Source organism: Aspergillus tubingensis (genome assembly GCF_013340325.1).
Source record: "Aspergillus tubingensis WU-2223L DNA, scaffold_3, whole genome shotgun sequence".
NCBI lineage: Eukaryota > Fungi > Ascomycota > Eurotiomycetes > Eurotiales > Aspergillaceae > Aspergillus > Aspergillus tubingensis.
In genome coordinates, this window is record NW_023336277.1 from 69,896 (window position 1) to 82,597 (window position 12,702).

Genomic DNA, 12,702 nt, shown 5'->3' on the forward strand with positions numbered 1-12,702 from the left:
AATGAACCAGACCCAAAGAGTAATGTCAGTCCATCCATCACCGACGGATCCCCGACCGGAGTGATCGACAGACGGGAATAGCCTCGGTTCATCTCTCCCATGATGGCCGGTCCTTCCGAAGCAGTGACAGCCGTCGCCGATCCCACGTGCAGCACAAATGCCTTCATCCACGCTTCTCACTCGCTCTTCCTTTTCGTCACCTGTCAAGTGTGCAGAAATGAAATTAATTGATGTGGAGCTGGGCAGGGCCCCTCTCGCCTTCGTCCAATTTCCAAGCAGAGGCGTGAACCGGCGCACGTTGCCTGCCACAATAACCCTATTCTGTAGCGTCGTCCGACAAGCTCCCCTGAATACGATGCAAGCCTTCATTCACTGCTCCGCATCAGTCCTATCCCCGCCCACGTGTTACTTCTAAGACGCATTTTTGGTCATGCGTCCACTCACCGGAATTGCATAAGTATCTCAGCGGCCGCTCGCTGCTTCATCAGGAACGTCTTCCATGGGTGTCAAATAATTTGGTGTCTGCCCTGATCACGCGCCAACATGTCCAAGCTCCTTGCCTTGACCAAAGTGCTGCCCGTCCTCGCGGCGGGTGCCCTAGCCGTCGATTATCCCACCATCCCCGCAGACAAGACCACCCCTTACCAACAGAGATTGGCAATTTATGGATCCAACGGTGAGGAGCCCTGCTCTCCATTTTCATGATACAAGAGCCACCGCTGACCTCCCGGACGAATCATTCAGCTGTCTCCGTCGCATGGAACACTTATGAGCAGCTGAACCAGAGCTGCGTCGAGTATGGCACCTCAAGCAGCAACCTGGATTCCAAGGCCTGCACGACCAAGTCGACGACTTACTCGACCTCGAGAACTTGGTCCAACGTCGCCTACCTCACCGACCTCACTCCGGCCACCACCTATTACTACAAGATTGTGTCTGACAACTCTACCGTGGGACAATTCCTCAGCCCGCGCACCCCCGGCGACACGACTCCCTTCAGCATGGACGTCGTCATTGACTTGGGTGTCTACGGTACTGACGGCTACACGCTGTCCTCGCGTAAGGCGAAGAAGTCCGACATCCCCAAGGTCGAGCCTGACCTGAATCACACCACCATTGGCCGCCTGGCCGATACCATCGACGACTACGAGCTGGTCATTCACCCGGGTGATTTTGCCTACGCTGATGATTGGTATGAGGACGTTGGTAACTGGTTGGACGGCTCTGATGCCTATCAGTCGATCCTGGAGCGCTTCTACGACCAGCTGGCTCCCATCTCGGGTAACCGTCTGTACATGCCGGGACCAGGCAACCACGAGGCCGACTGCAGCGAGATTCCCTACCTGAATAAACTGTGTCCGGAGGGCCAGAACAACTTCACGGATTTTCTGCACCGCTTCGATGCCACCGTTCCCAGTGCTTTCGCTTCTCAATCTACTAACACCACCGCCAAGGCACTCGCTGAGAAGGCGCGCAGTCTTGCCGTGCCGCCCTTCTGGTACTCTTTCGAGTACGGCATGGTCCACGTCACCATGATCGATACTGAGACTGACTTCAAGGATGCGCCCGACGGTACTGACGGCTCGGCAGATCTCGACACGGGCCCGTTCGGCTTCAAGAACGAGCAGCTTGAGTTTCTCGAAGCCGACTTGGCCAGCGTCGACCGCACGGTCACTCCCTGGGTAGTGGTGGCCGGTCATCGCCCCTGGTACACTACGGGTGTCGGCAACGCCTGTGATGTCTGCCAGGAGGCGTTTGAGAACATCTTCTACAAGTATGGTGTCGACTTGGGGGTCTTCGGCCACGTCCACAACTCCCAGCGCTTCCAGCCCGCGGTCAATGATACTGCCGATCCGAATGGTCTGAACAACCCCAAGGCGCCCATGTACATTGTCGCGGGCGGTGCCGGCAACATTGAGGGCCTGAGCTCTGTGGGTACGGAGCCTTCGTACACGGCTTTTGCCTACGCCGATGACTACAGCTACAGCACCTTGCGCTTTCTGAACTCAACGGCTTTGCAGGTTGACTTTATCCGCTCTACTACGGGAGAGACTCTGGACTCCAGTGTGCTGTACAAAGATCATTCCACCCAGTTTGTGGTGCAGTAAACGGGTTGCCGGAATGGAACGATCAAGAGAGCGAGGATAACTGTGTATATATGTGTACATATTATCAGGAATAACATTGATGCCTGAGCTAGGGCATTCGATCGTGTGTATAATGAAAACATCTGAAATTGTCACCGGAGGGCTGAATACATGTTTTCGAGGAAGTAGTAACCCTCTCTCGTGTCTCTCACCTGGCTTAATTGATGATTCGAAATGGCTGGTGTTCATAGCGAGTCACATATCGCTAGAATTGTGTGTTTTCCAAGACATCTACAGGAAGCCAACCATTCTCCTCACTCAAACTCGCCTGGAATTAGAGAATCTGCCGGCCGTACATGGGCAACGGCTGATTCCCATTGCTTTACCATATTTTTCTTTGTATTCGCGTAGAACATACCATGACAAGATCAGTTGCCGGACAGGTGCCCTCAGGTTTGGTCTGTTCCGGGACACAAAGCCAGACAATAAAGATTCATATCTCCTCGATACCAGTTTTCTATCAGTTGAACACTCAATACACTTCCTCATTCTTCCTGTGATACAACTCATCAGTCGGTGATCGTGGCTCGTCTTTGATCTCCCCCCCGTCCCAGATGCATCCCTGTGCGACTGCAGCTTGCGCCATGAGCCGAGACACTAAGGCTGAGGTCACCCCATCCTTTTGGAAGTCGTTGTTTCTCCAACGTGTGACAACTTTATATGCTACAGCCCAGGCTCGGTCAGTCAGCATTGTTTGTGGTCCAACGCCAATCTGCCTCAGGACAAAAACGGCAGCATGCCATTGCGGGTATCCCTCAAAGAGCCATGACCACTGCTTGGTGCGAGGGTCGGTCTCGAGTAAATACGCAAACTCTAGTACTTCAATAGCCGTCACAAAGAGTCGTTCCCGTTTAAGTAAACTCACATCCGAGGGTGCGGTCGACGATATCTGCTCTGCCGCGGACATACCGTCGGGGGAGATGGGCAATCAACCAAGATCGGGCAAGAGCCAGGCGGATGACTGTGGCTGTTACCCACTGCAACGGAATTGAGACGTCACAGTAGTCTAGGTATCGTCTGCGCAATCTACTATGGATCTGCTTCAGTCCATGAAGCCTTGTTACCCGGTTCAGTGAACTCTCTTCGACGTGGCCGCCGCTGCTACTACGCAGATCTGAGTGAAGTTGCCGATTGAGCACCGTCATTTCACACCGTATCAAACAGAATGTAATACCAGTGAAGCCGGGTCTTTCGTCGGGAAATGATATTGACTCTGGCGATAGATCCGAGTCATGAATATTCAGGGGTAACTTGGTGTCGTATGTTCCCTCTTTGATTTGCGTACCAACGGCACGAAACTCAGAAGACTGGCAGTCTAATAAGTATAATGCCCACCATAGCCGGCGTCGTACTTCTGTTTCAAACGGGTTCAGTCCAAGGTATGTACCGTCGCGATGTAACCCTAGCCCCTGTGCTATGCGATGTACAGCCGCTGTCATAGCCCAGACGAAGGCGGCATCGTCTTCCCCACGTAGACAAGTTAAGTAGAGGATTGTGGCTTGAAGCACGGTCAGGCTGTGCGACTGAAGAAAGTTGGCACGCGCTAATGCTTGCTCCGTAGCGAATCGATAGTGTTGTTGCAGACTCCCACGTTCCTGGTCAAATACATGTTTGCACCGCTCTGGGTCCATGCTGGTGATAGCAGCAAAGTACACGGCAAACCTCAGGGCCTCGGAGACCCTGTCGTCGGGAATAGTCGTTGCAGCTGCACCGTTCAAGGTCTTAGCAAGCGATGGCTTATGGAATATCATGGTCAACGGGGCAACATTCTCTTCGAACAAGTCCCATAAGGTAGAGTGCTGGACGCTGCTGGGGTAAAAGTCGGATAGGGAAACTGCCATCGACGAATACTGGAATACGAATCCATTGCCGGTTACCATTTTACGCTCCCTGCCTATTGATGCCACCTCTTGCGTCCCAGACTCATCCTTCGCCTTCCCAAGGCGATGCTTGCAGTGCTGACTGTCTTGGATCGCCTGGTACGACCCGCCAAGGGGCCCTCTATCAGTAGTGCAAGTGCCACATTTGCAGACCCTACCAACCTGTGTTTCTAAATCAACAAGCACCTCGTGGTTGATATACTGGGAGGATCCTCTGTCCCCAAACAACTTCCCGCGCTCGCCTTTCACAGCGCTGCTGTTCTCTACTGGCTGGGGGTGACGCCTTGAGTTGTGATTCACGGTCTCCAGCTTTTCGGTCAGAGTCTGCACCTCCTTCTCTACGGACTTCAGGCGCGAAACCAATTGTGCCTTCAGTGGCCGTTTTTTGCGTCGTGGGCCTCGATCGGGGCCTGGGAAGACGCACTCCGAGGCCGACTTGATGCAACTCGCGCAAGGCTGGGCTTTGTCACATCGTATCTTCTTCTGGCTGCAACGCCGGCAGCTGCGTGTAGTCAAGGCCGTGTTCATCACGTCAGTATGCTAGCAGGCATTGGCGTGACCAAGTCAAAGATAGAACTAGAAAGCCCACTTAATCTCAGACGAAGACATGATATTATGTAAGCATATATGCCTTTGCCGTTCGGCATTGAAATGAAGCCCGAAAGTGGCACCGTTAGTCAATCATGCAAAACCATTTATCATCTAAACCTTCGGGCCGAAATAGATGTCATATTAATAATGCCATCATGTACAAGTTCAATCGGGTAAACCAGGTAAAGATCCAGTATATAAACAAGGGTATGCTGGTCGCTTTCACTTCCACCTCCGCCGTGAATGAGTTACCATTGAAACAACATGGCGCCCGCTTCCACCAATACTGGAATTCCGAAAGACTCTTGGGTTCTGGTCACTGGTGTCAACGGCTATGTGGCCTCTCACACGGCGGATCAACTTCTACAGCAGGGCTACAGAGTCCGTGGAACCGTACGGGACCCATCCAAGAGCCGATGGATTGAACACTTGTTCCATGAGAAATATGGTGCCGACCGATTTGAGCTAGTCAGGGTTGAGGACATGACTGCGCCTGGTGCCTTCGACCAAGCGGTCAAAGGTAAGTCTTTCCACAGTTGTGAATCGGGCATAACAGCTCGGCAGCTTCGCTCCACAAGACTAATCGACAACGACAGGGATGTCTGGCGTTGCCCACGTCGCAACCATCCTGGGCCACACACCGGACTTAATCACGGGTGTTATCAGTACGAATCGAAGCCTCCTTATTAGCGCAGCCAGAGAAGACAAAATAAAGCGAATCGTATACACTTCCTCATCCGAGGCAGCAACCTTCTCATCCTTCTCGGAGCATGAAGCAGGGCCAAGCATATCTATATCTGCGGATACGTGGAATGAAGAGGCTGTCCGCAGAAGCCAGACAAACGCCTTGAGTCCGAAAAAGGGTTTCGACATATACGCCGCCAGCAAGACTCTGGGTGAGCAGGAGATATGGAAGTGGGCAGCAGAGAATTGCCCGGGTTTCGTTATAAATACGGGTAAGGCAAACGCACTATTTGTATGGGTTTTGACAATTAGCTGACTTTTGTCATTCAGTCCTGCCCTCTGTATGCTTCGGGGCCTCCATCGATGCTAAGTCTCAAGGCCATGCCTCATCATCTGGCTGGCCCGCAGCTATCTTTCGTAATCAGTTTGATCAGGTCTGGCAATTCCTGCAGCACATCATACCTACAGGTAATTCAGCTCTACACTCCAGGTTTTGAGTAATACATCTGACATAGATTCACAGGCGCCTACTGCGTTGATGTGGAGGATGTTGCACTTCTCCATGTGGCGGGTCTAACCCACCCGGAAGTGAAGAATGAGCGTCTCTTCGCTTTTGGGAACCCCTTTACATGGCACGAAGTCGTATCCATATATCAGAAAGCTTTCCCCGATCGTGAATTTTCAAGCGAACTGCCAGGTGCGAACAAGATGGTTCATTATGACATCGGGCCGGATGCCCGTGCGCAGGATTTACTGAGGGTAATGGGAAAGCCTGGGTGGTCCACCTTGGAGGACACTCTGATGGCGAACGTATCGGACATATTCCAGACTACAGAGCAGACGGGGTGACCCAAATGTCTCAATATAATTTCAGTGAAAGTAGAAAGTGGGGCGGTAGCGGATACTACAGTTTTCTCAGTCTAGGCTGCAGCTGGAAGCCTAAATACGGCCAGCCTTATATAGGAATTCCACACTCCAGAGTCTCTTTCTCTCTTTCTGATCACTACCCACCTCCTTCACAAGCTGCTGTGACTCAGTATGTCAACGAACGCTCCGATCAGCACCAACCTACCGTCCCACGACGCGGACGAGACCATGCGAGAGGCCGTCGATCGGTTTCGCACGCGCATGGCGGCCGCCAACCGACAGTTCATCCAGGACCGCATAGATGAGATCGACGCCCGCGGACTCGCAACCGAGAAAGAGAAAATTCGTATGATTCAGAGGTGGCGCCATTTCGGAGACTTAGACCAAGACGAACCAGCCAGTGAGAACAACCCCGACGCACGCCACATAAGCAACCGGTTCCGGCAGACGCGGGAGTTGGCAGCAGTTCCCGCGCTGCTGGCCGAGGACACACACCCCCTGTTCGCCCTGGACGGGATCCACCCGCCGCTGCTCTGCACGCCGGAAGCCCGCCAGATCTTCCTCGACACGCTGCAGGAAGTATTCCAACGGCAAGCGGAGGAGTGGGCGGCCGCCGAGGGCGAGGATATACCCTCGGAGCCGATCCCGCGCTGTGAGGAGCTGGGCCGGCTTTTGGCGTATGCCCACGAGGTGGAAGACCCGGACTTTCGCCACTCGGGCATCGCCCCCTTGGAGGCAGGGCTGTCCGTACAGACGCGATATGGCACCCTCCCCTGTCTGGACACACAGGAGGAGCGGGACCACTACCATGCACGTATACGCCAGGAATGTGCGTGGCTGCAGGAGCGGCTGGAGGGGGAGTACACGGACTTGATCAACAAGGTCCAGATTCCGGCCTCCCCAGATGTGGATCTGGATGTCCGGGCGGGCGTGGTCATGGGCACCGGCTATGTCGGGGAGTATCCTAAATGGTACAGCGCGTATCTCTACTGCCGGAAGAGTCCAGATGAGGATATGGAGGGGATCCATTACCAGGATGAAGGCGTCCAGGACGCCCCCAATATCCGGGAGTGGGGTTGGCGTGTGGTCTTTATGGAGGAGGAGGGCATCATGCAGCCACAGGTGCTCTATGGACGGAAGCCGCGCTTTGACTCGATCCCTGAGTTTCTGGACTGGTACGCGAGCTGGCCGGACTACTTGGATGCCCGCGGGCTGCTCAGTCTCCGCCGGCATCTGAAAGGATGTGAAATCGATTGCGAGTCCGACTGTGAGATGCACGAACCGTAGTACGAGGATTCTGGTCATCGCTCGGTGCCGCTTGCATGTCTTTTGCCGGAACCTGATCTCAGTCAACGCTCACTTCTCTGTGCAGAACATCGTATGCAAGCAGAGAAGCTTCGAACGAAAGAGGACAATGCGAGCAATCCGGGGTACAGATGAGGGATCAAGGGTCGGAGTAGTGAACTTCGAGACCCTCTTTGCTATATTCCGAGAGTTGTACGTACGCTGGTAGACAGGTATTTCTCAGTTTCAATCTGGCTTGCTCATCTCCCAGGTGGAATCAGTGTTGAACAGAAATGGAGGACCTTGAGCTCATTATGACCTCGAGAAAGAATTGATGGTATATGTAAATATGCAGTATGTCCAGCAGCATTGTCTTGATATAAGATACATTTGTCTGACAACCAAGACGAGCTAGTCTTGTTTGGGTGCAGACCCTGATGGATGGGATCCACTTGGTTCAGGCACGAGGGTCTTTAGCTCCGATTCTGCCTGGCCACCGTCTTCCCTATAAATGGTGCTAACCACCCGCCACCCGCAAAGAGCAAAATAACATGAAGAAAAAAAATATTAAAAATTTTCCATCCGTAATATGAATCTCTCGCAAATCCTTCTGGCCCTGTTGTGGTGGTGCGTTTCCACGGCGGCTGTGGCAGAAGAGACCTGCGACAATGCTCCTCCCAACGATCCCATCGGCATCGACCTCGGCCATCGTTTTGTCTTTGCCTCCTACGCAAATTCTCTAAACAATTTCACCCTATTGGGGGTAGTCAATCACAAGGAGTACCAGCGGCAAATCGAAGAACTGTCCATGGACCATTTTCAGCGATCCGGGCTTGGGAAGCCGAGACGCGGATCTAGGTCGACCCCGCTGGCGCTCCTGACCAGCGTCATGTGGAGCTTGTTCGAAGTGATCGATGCTAGAGTCTCCATCAGCAGCAACGCATACGTCGTCTGGACTCAAGACTCGATCCGCTCGATATCCGACACTGTCTACGGGATCATCCCCGTCTCGGTCCAGCGAAAGATCAAGTCCTTCCTCGTCTCCCGCGGCCTGATCAAGGAGAAGCTGTCTCTATCCGACGTCACGGAAACACTCACAGAAGTACTCGCCGAGCTCAAGGCTACTTCTCTTGCAGCTCACGGCGTCAACATGACCTGGGCCATGGTCGGCGTGCCCGACTTCTTCAACGACACGCTGAGAGAGACTGTTATTCGAGCCGGGCAGCAGGTGGGCATCACCATCCTCGAGGGTGCCGTGCCCCCACGCTCCTTCTGCACTCGTTACCTCAATCCGGCGATCGACCAGTATGATCGTGTCTTGGTTGTTCACCAGGGAGAAACCCATTGTGGTGTTCAGTTGTACGACGGGTCGCCACAGCGCCGCCGCAAGGGCCAGTCAGTGTATCCATATCTTCCTTTAGATCCGTGGAGTGGGGATAGGATTCAGTACCGCCTTGTGAAGGAGCTTGTTGACGGTGATGCTCAGTTGAAGACTCTGGTTGTTCAGGGTCGTGATAATGGATTTCTGATACAGGCGGTGCTGAAGACAAGGTTGATGTTAAAGGGGTACGATCCGGCAGTGGAGCTGTTGCTGGGGCTCGAGCCAGTGCTGGAGGATCAGCTCGGTGGATACAGAGATTTCGAAGATGGGGAGACGCTCGACGAACTTCCGCTAAATCTAGATTCCTGGTGGGCGCATGGGAACATCCCCGACCTGGTTCTCAAGCGTAGCCAGATCATGGCAGTTGAGAATAACTACATGGAAACTTTGGCAAATAATATTCAAGTTTATTTGCAAGCTATGGCAGGTATGTCTCATGGACCACTTAGCCCCGTGTGTGTATCAGTGTTGACTTCCTACAGACCCACACGAAACGAGAAAAGTAACAAAACAAGAGAGAGTGGACTACGCGATCGTCTTGACCGATTTCTTCGATGGAGATCTTGTGCACCGTGCTGTGCAGGAGGCTATCGGACATGGCGTTCCTATTGTCGGTTCGTTAAAGCATATCACTATGGTGGCGGAGGGTGCGGCGAGGTTGGCGTGGACACGGAGGGAGAATCTGCTGTCGATGCGCGAGAGTGCAAAGACTAGACATGATGAGCTTTGATATGGGGAATACCATACCAAGAGCTAAGGCCGGTCGGTAGATGTACGATAAGCGACATAGATACTATTCCAGAAATCGATGTGTACTAATCACCTCTTTTCCGATTATTAAACCAGCGTAAGCATAAGACAATTCCGATAGCTGCTATTTCACAAGTCTCTTTATTCGGTTTATACTGCTAGGTAGATTATTATACACTATCGATACTATACATCACATGTGCCTTCCAGATCCGGCTATTTCTTGAATCCACTCTCCTTCTTCAACCAGGTTGCAAAGTCCATCATTTCCGGGTGGATCTCCCTCAACCTCGGAATATCAGCCCTATATCCTTCGTTTCGAAACCACTGGAACATGTATCCCATATCCTTCATCATGGCCATAAATAACGAGCATATCGGGCGGAATGTCATCGGCAGTGGCTGTCCAGTCTTCTGTTCAAAGATCAACCCCATACCTTCAAAGGTGAGTTCATCACCGGCAAGGGAAATGGCCCTCCCCTTGTACTTGTCCGGGTTGAGGAAAGCCTCAGCACCGAAGTATCCAATGTCGCTTGTGGCGACAAGCTGCAGCGGCTTTCCAGCCAATGCCATCTTGAAGCATGTGGTGAAAACCTTGCCGAAGAAATCCGGAGTCAGGTTTTCGAAGAAGGCGGCTGGGCGCAGGATCACCCAGTCCATGTTGCCATCTTTGCTGCGGTTGACCAGATGGTGTTCAATATTATGTTTCTTGATGAAATGGGGTATCTTGGTGGGATTTTGGAACGAGTGCTCCTCGCCGCCGCGGTCAACGGAACTGTAGACGAAGAACTTGACCTTTTGTCGGATAGACTCGTCGATCAACGCTTTTCCTTGCGTTTCTTCTGCCTTGTTGCCAATTGCCGCCTAGAGAGACGTTGTCAATAAAAGCGATCTATGTAGACCAAAGACAGGCCCATTGACCTACCTGCACACTATATACTCCCCAGATGGGCGAGGTCGTTAAGCGTTGAGCATTGCGGAAAATGGCACCCGGGTTATCAAGGTCACCCTCCACCAACTTGATATCTGCGGACAAACTAGCCAGCTTCTGGGCAGATGCGGAAGAGGTGTTCCTGGTGACGGCGATGATCTCCAAAGGAGCCTTCCGAAGAAGGAGATTCCTGATGAGAGCACCTCCTTGTTTACCAGTTGCACCAGTAATGAGAACAGCAGTCATGGTGACAGGAAAGATGAATTGATTTTATTAAGGGAAAATTGGTTCATCCACCCATAAACCCCTTTTATAATATTTTGTGTCGCAGATGCAGATTTAGTTTATGGGCAAGATACAGTTTCGGCCTCATCCAAATTACCCGTATTATTAACGTCCGGTATACTTACGTTACCACAGCCATCTCGGGGTTTATTTCAGGCCCGAGATGATTAACAACCCCAATTTGAACGTTAATCTCATAGTCCACTTGAACCTTGTTGGAGCAGAACATTTCATGTGGGTACTAAGGTATCGGTTCCACCCAACTTTGCGAATTGAGTTTGGTAATCCATGCTCGCAACACATGAATCAGCTCGGAGTTGATATAGTGGCCGGGTGGCTCCAGCTTTACAAACCAACACCATGCGTAGTTCATATAAGGGTCTCACGCACATTCTGAACTGTACCGCATAGTCAAACACTTTCTTTATCTTCTTCACACACCTCTCCAACTAAACCCATTATCTACATCCAACAATTCTCAAGATGAAGGTCGGAATTGCAGGTATCACAGGCAAATTTGCCCGCCGCCTTCTCACCCACCTCCTCGATGTTGGTGACGACTCCCTGACAATCAAAGGGTACTGCCGCAACCCTTCAAAACTCCCCGAATCCTTGAAATCTTCCCCAAATCCGGAGATCATTGAAGGTACGGCGTTTGATCAGGACGCCATTGCCACCTTCGTCCAAGGCTGCGATGTCGTTGTCTGCTGCTACCTGGGCGATGACAAGCTCATGGTAGATGGCCAGAAGCTCCTCATCGATGCTTGCGAGTCAGCCAATGTTCCGCGCTACGTGGCCAGCGACTGGGCGTTGGATTACACCAAGTTGAAGTTGGGCGAGTTGTTCCCCAAGGATCCCATGATCCACATCAAGAACTACCTCGATACGAAGACGAAGGTTGCGGGAGTGCATATCCTCATCGGTGGCTTCATGGAGCCCATCTTCAGTCCCTTCTTCAACATTGTGGATGTTCAGACCAACACCTTCCGGTACTGGGGTGACGGTAATGAGATTATGGAGGGAACGACCTACGATGATGCGGCCAAGTATACGGCAAAGGTGGTCTTGGATTCGGAAGCAAAGGGTGTGCTGAAGTGTTAGTCGTCAATCCAATATTCCCTCTTGAGAACTAGTGCTAATGAGTGAGTTTTTACCTCTAGTCGTCGGAGGCCGTGCTACTATCCAGGAGATTGCCAAGTCGTATGAAAAGGTCTACGGCACTCCTGTTACACTGGAAAACCGCGGGTCCCTCGAGGACCTGTACAAGACCATGCATGATAAGCGGACGAAGAGCCCTCAGGACATTTACAGCTATATGTCTTTGTAAGTCTACACTTTCAACTTCCTGTTTCATCCTGTCAATCTCGACTAACCGAGGGTTACTTTTATAGGTTCTTCTACTACTACTGGGTCAATGGACAGACCTTTGTTGGGCCCGAGCTGGACAATGCCCGTTATCCGGATGTTAAGGCAGTTGATTGGGAAGGGTTCATGAAAAGCTGGTCCCAGGAGCAGATTGGGACATCTTACTTTGCTTTGAATATGTAAGATGTGCGATAGAGCTAGGATGTTCAGGTAACATCGCTATGAATAGAGTGTCTAGCCGCTCAGGCAGATTTTACATATCTATTTTCTATTTGTTTCTAGACTGTCTACCGAAGGCTATCATTCAGGAGCCATCAACTCGTCCTTTCATGTTCGTAATTTGTGGACAATGGGGGATGGAAAACAGAATGACCTTTTTACAAGCTGCAGCGAGTAGGTAAACCAGACCTACCCAATCGCACATGATGAATATGTGTAAGTTGCGAAAGAAAATTGGAAGATTTATAAGATTTAACACTGTCCATAACAAAGTTTCAACGTGAGCTACGTAATGCACTCATTTGGGCTACACCTACG

The 12,702-nt window shown here is 51.8% G+C and overlaps 7 protein-coding genes across 7 annotated transcripts; 5 read left to right on the top strand and 2 right to left on the bottom strand.

Annotated features, from left to right (window-relative positions):
• Positions 1-543: 543 nt before the first annotated feature.
• Positions 544-2,108, top strand: AtWU_01231 (purple acid phosphatase family protein; the record flags this gene model as incomplete). The annotated part of the gene is made up of 2 exons (XM_035496345.1): positions 544-676; positions 745-2,108. 2 exons carry the CDS (start codon positions 544-546, stop codon positions 2,106-2,108), a joined length of 1,497 nt encoding a protein of 498 aa, XP_035352238.1.
• A 511-nt stretch (positions 2,109-2,619) lies between these two features.
• Positions 2,620-4,555, bottom strand: AtWU_01232 (Zn(II)2Cys6 transcription factor; the record flags this gene model as incomplete). Its single annotated transcript, XM_035496346.1, has 2 exons — positions 2,620-2,966; positions 3,013-4,555. The coding sequence occupies 2 exons, from the start codon at positions 4,553-4,555 to the stop codon at positions 2,620-2,622; spliced, it is 1,890 nt and encodes a 629-aa protein (XP_035352239.1).
• A 327-nt stretch (positions 4,556-4,882) lies between these two features.
• AtWU_01233 (NAD(P)-binding protein) lies at positions 4,883-6,151 on the top strand (the record flags this gene model as incomplete). Its single annotated transcript, XM_035496347.1, has 4 exons — positions 4,883-5,138; positions 5,215-5,574; positions 5,633-5,770; positions 5,826-6,151. The coding sequence occupies 4 exons, from the start codon at positions 4,883-4,885 to the stop codon at positions 6,149-6,151; spliced, it is 1,080 nt and encodes a 359-aa protein (XP_035352240.1).
• Positions 6,152-6,340: 189 nt separating this feature from the next.
• On the top strand, positions 6,341-7,456 carry AtWU_01234 (similar to An12g10600; the record flags this gene model as incomplete). The annotated part of the gene is made up of 1 exon (XM_035496348.1): positions 6,341-7,456. The coding sequence occupies one exon, from the start codon at positions 6,341-6,343 to the stop codon at positions 7,454-7,456; it is 1,116 nt and encodes a 371-aa protein (XP_035352241.1).
• Positions 7,457-8,042: 586 nt separating this feature from the next.
• On the top strand, positions 8,043-9,564 carry AtWU_01235 (NADH(P)-binding family protein; the record flags this gene model as incomplete). Its single annotated transcript, XM_035496349.1, has 2 exons — positions 8,043-9,261; positions 9,317-9,564. 2 exons carry the CDS (start codon positions 8,043-8,045, stop codon positions 9,562-9,564), a joined length of 1,467 nt encoding a protein of 488 aa, XP_035352242.1.
• A 236-nt stretch (positions 9,565-9,800) lies between these two features.
• On the bottom strand, positions 9,801-10,761 carry AtWU_01236 (nmrA-like family protein; the record flags this gene model as incomplete). Its single annotated transcript, XM_035496350.1, has 2 exons — positions 9,801-10,448; positions 10,510-10,761. The coding sequence occupies 2 exons, from the start codon at positions 10,759-10,761 to the stop codon at positions 9,801-9,803; spliced, it is 900 nt and encodes a 299-aa protein (XP_035352243.1).
• Positions 10,762-11,283: 522 nt separating this feature from the next.
• On the top strand, positions 11,284-12,348 carry AtWU_01237 (NmrA-like family protein; the record flags this gene model as incomplete). Its single annotated transcript, XM_035496351.1, has 3 exons — positions 11,284-11,896; positions 11,961-12,123; positions 12,192-12,348. 3 exons carry the CDS (start codon positions 11,284-11,286, stop codon positions 12,346-12,348), a joined length of 933 nt encoding a protein of 310 aa, XP_035352244.1.
• Between the last annotated feature and the right edge of the window lie 354 nt (positions 12,349-12,702).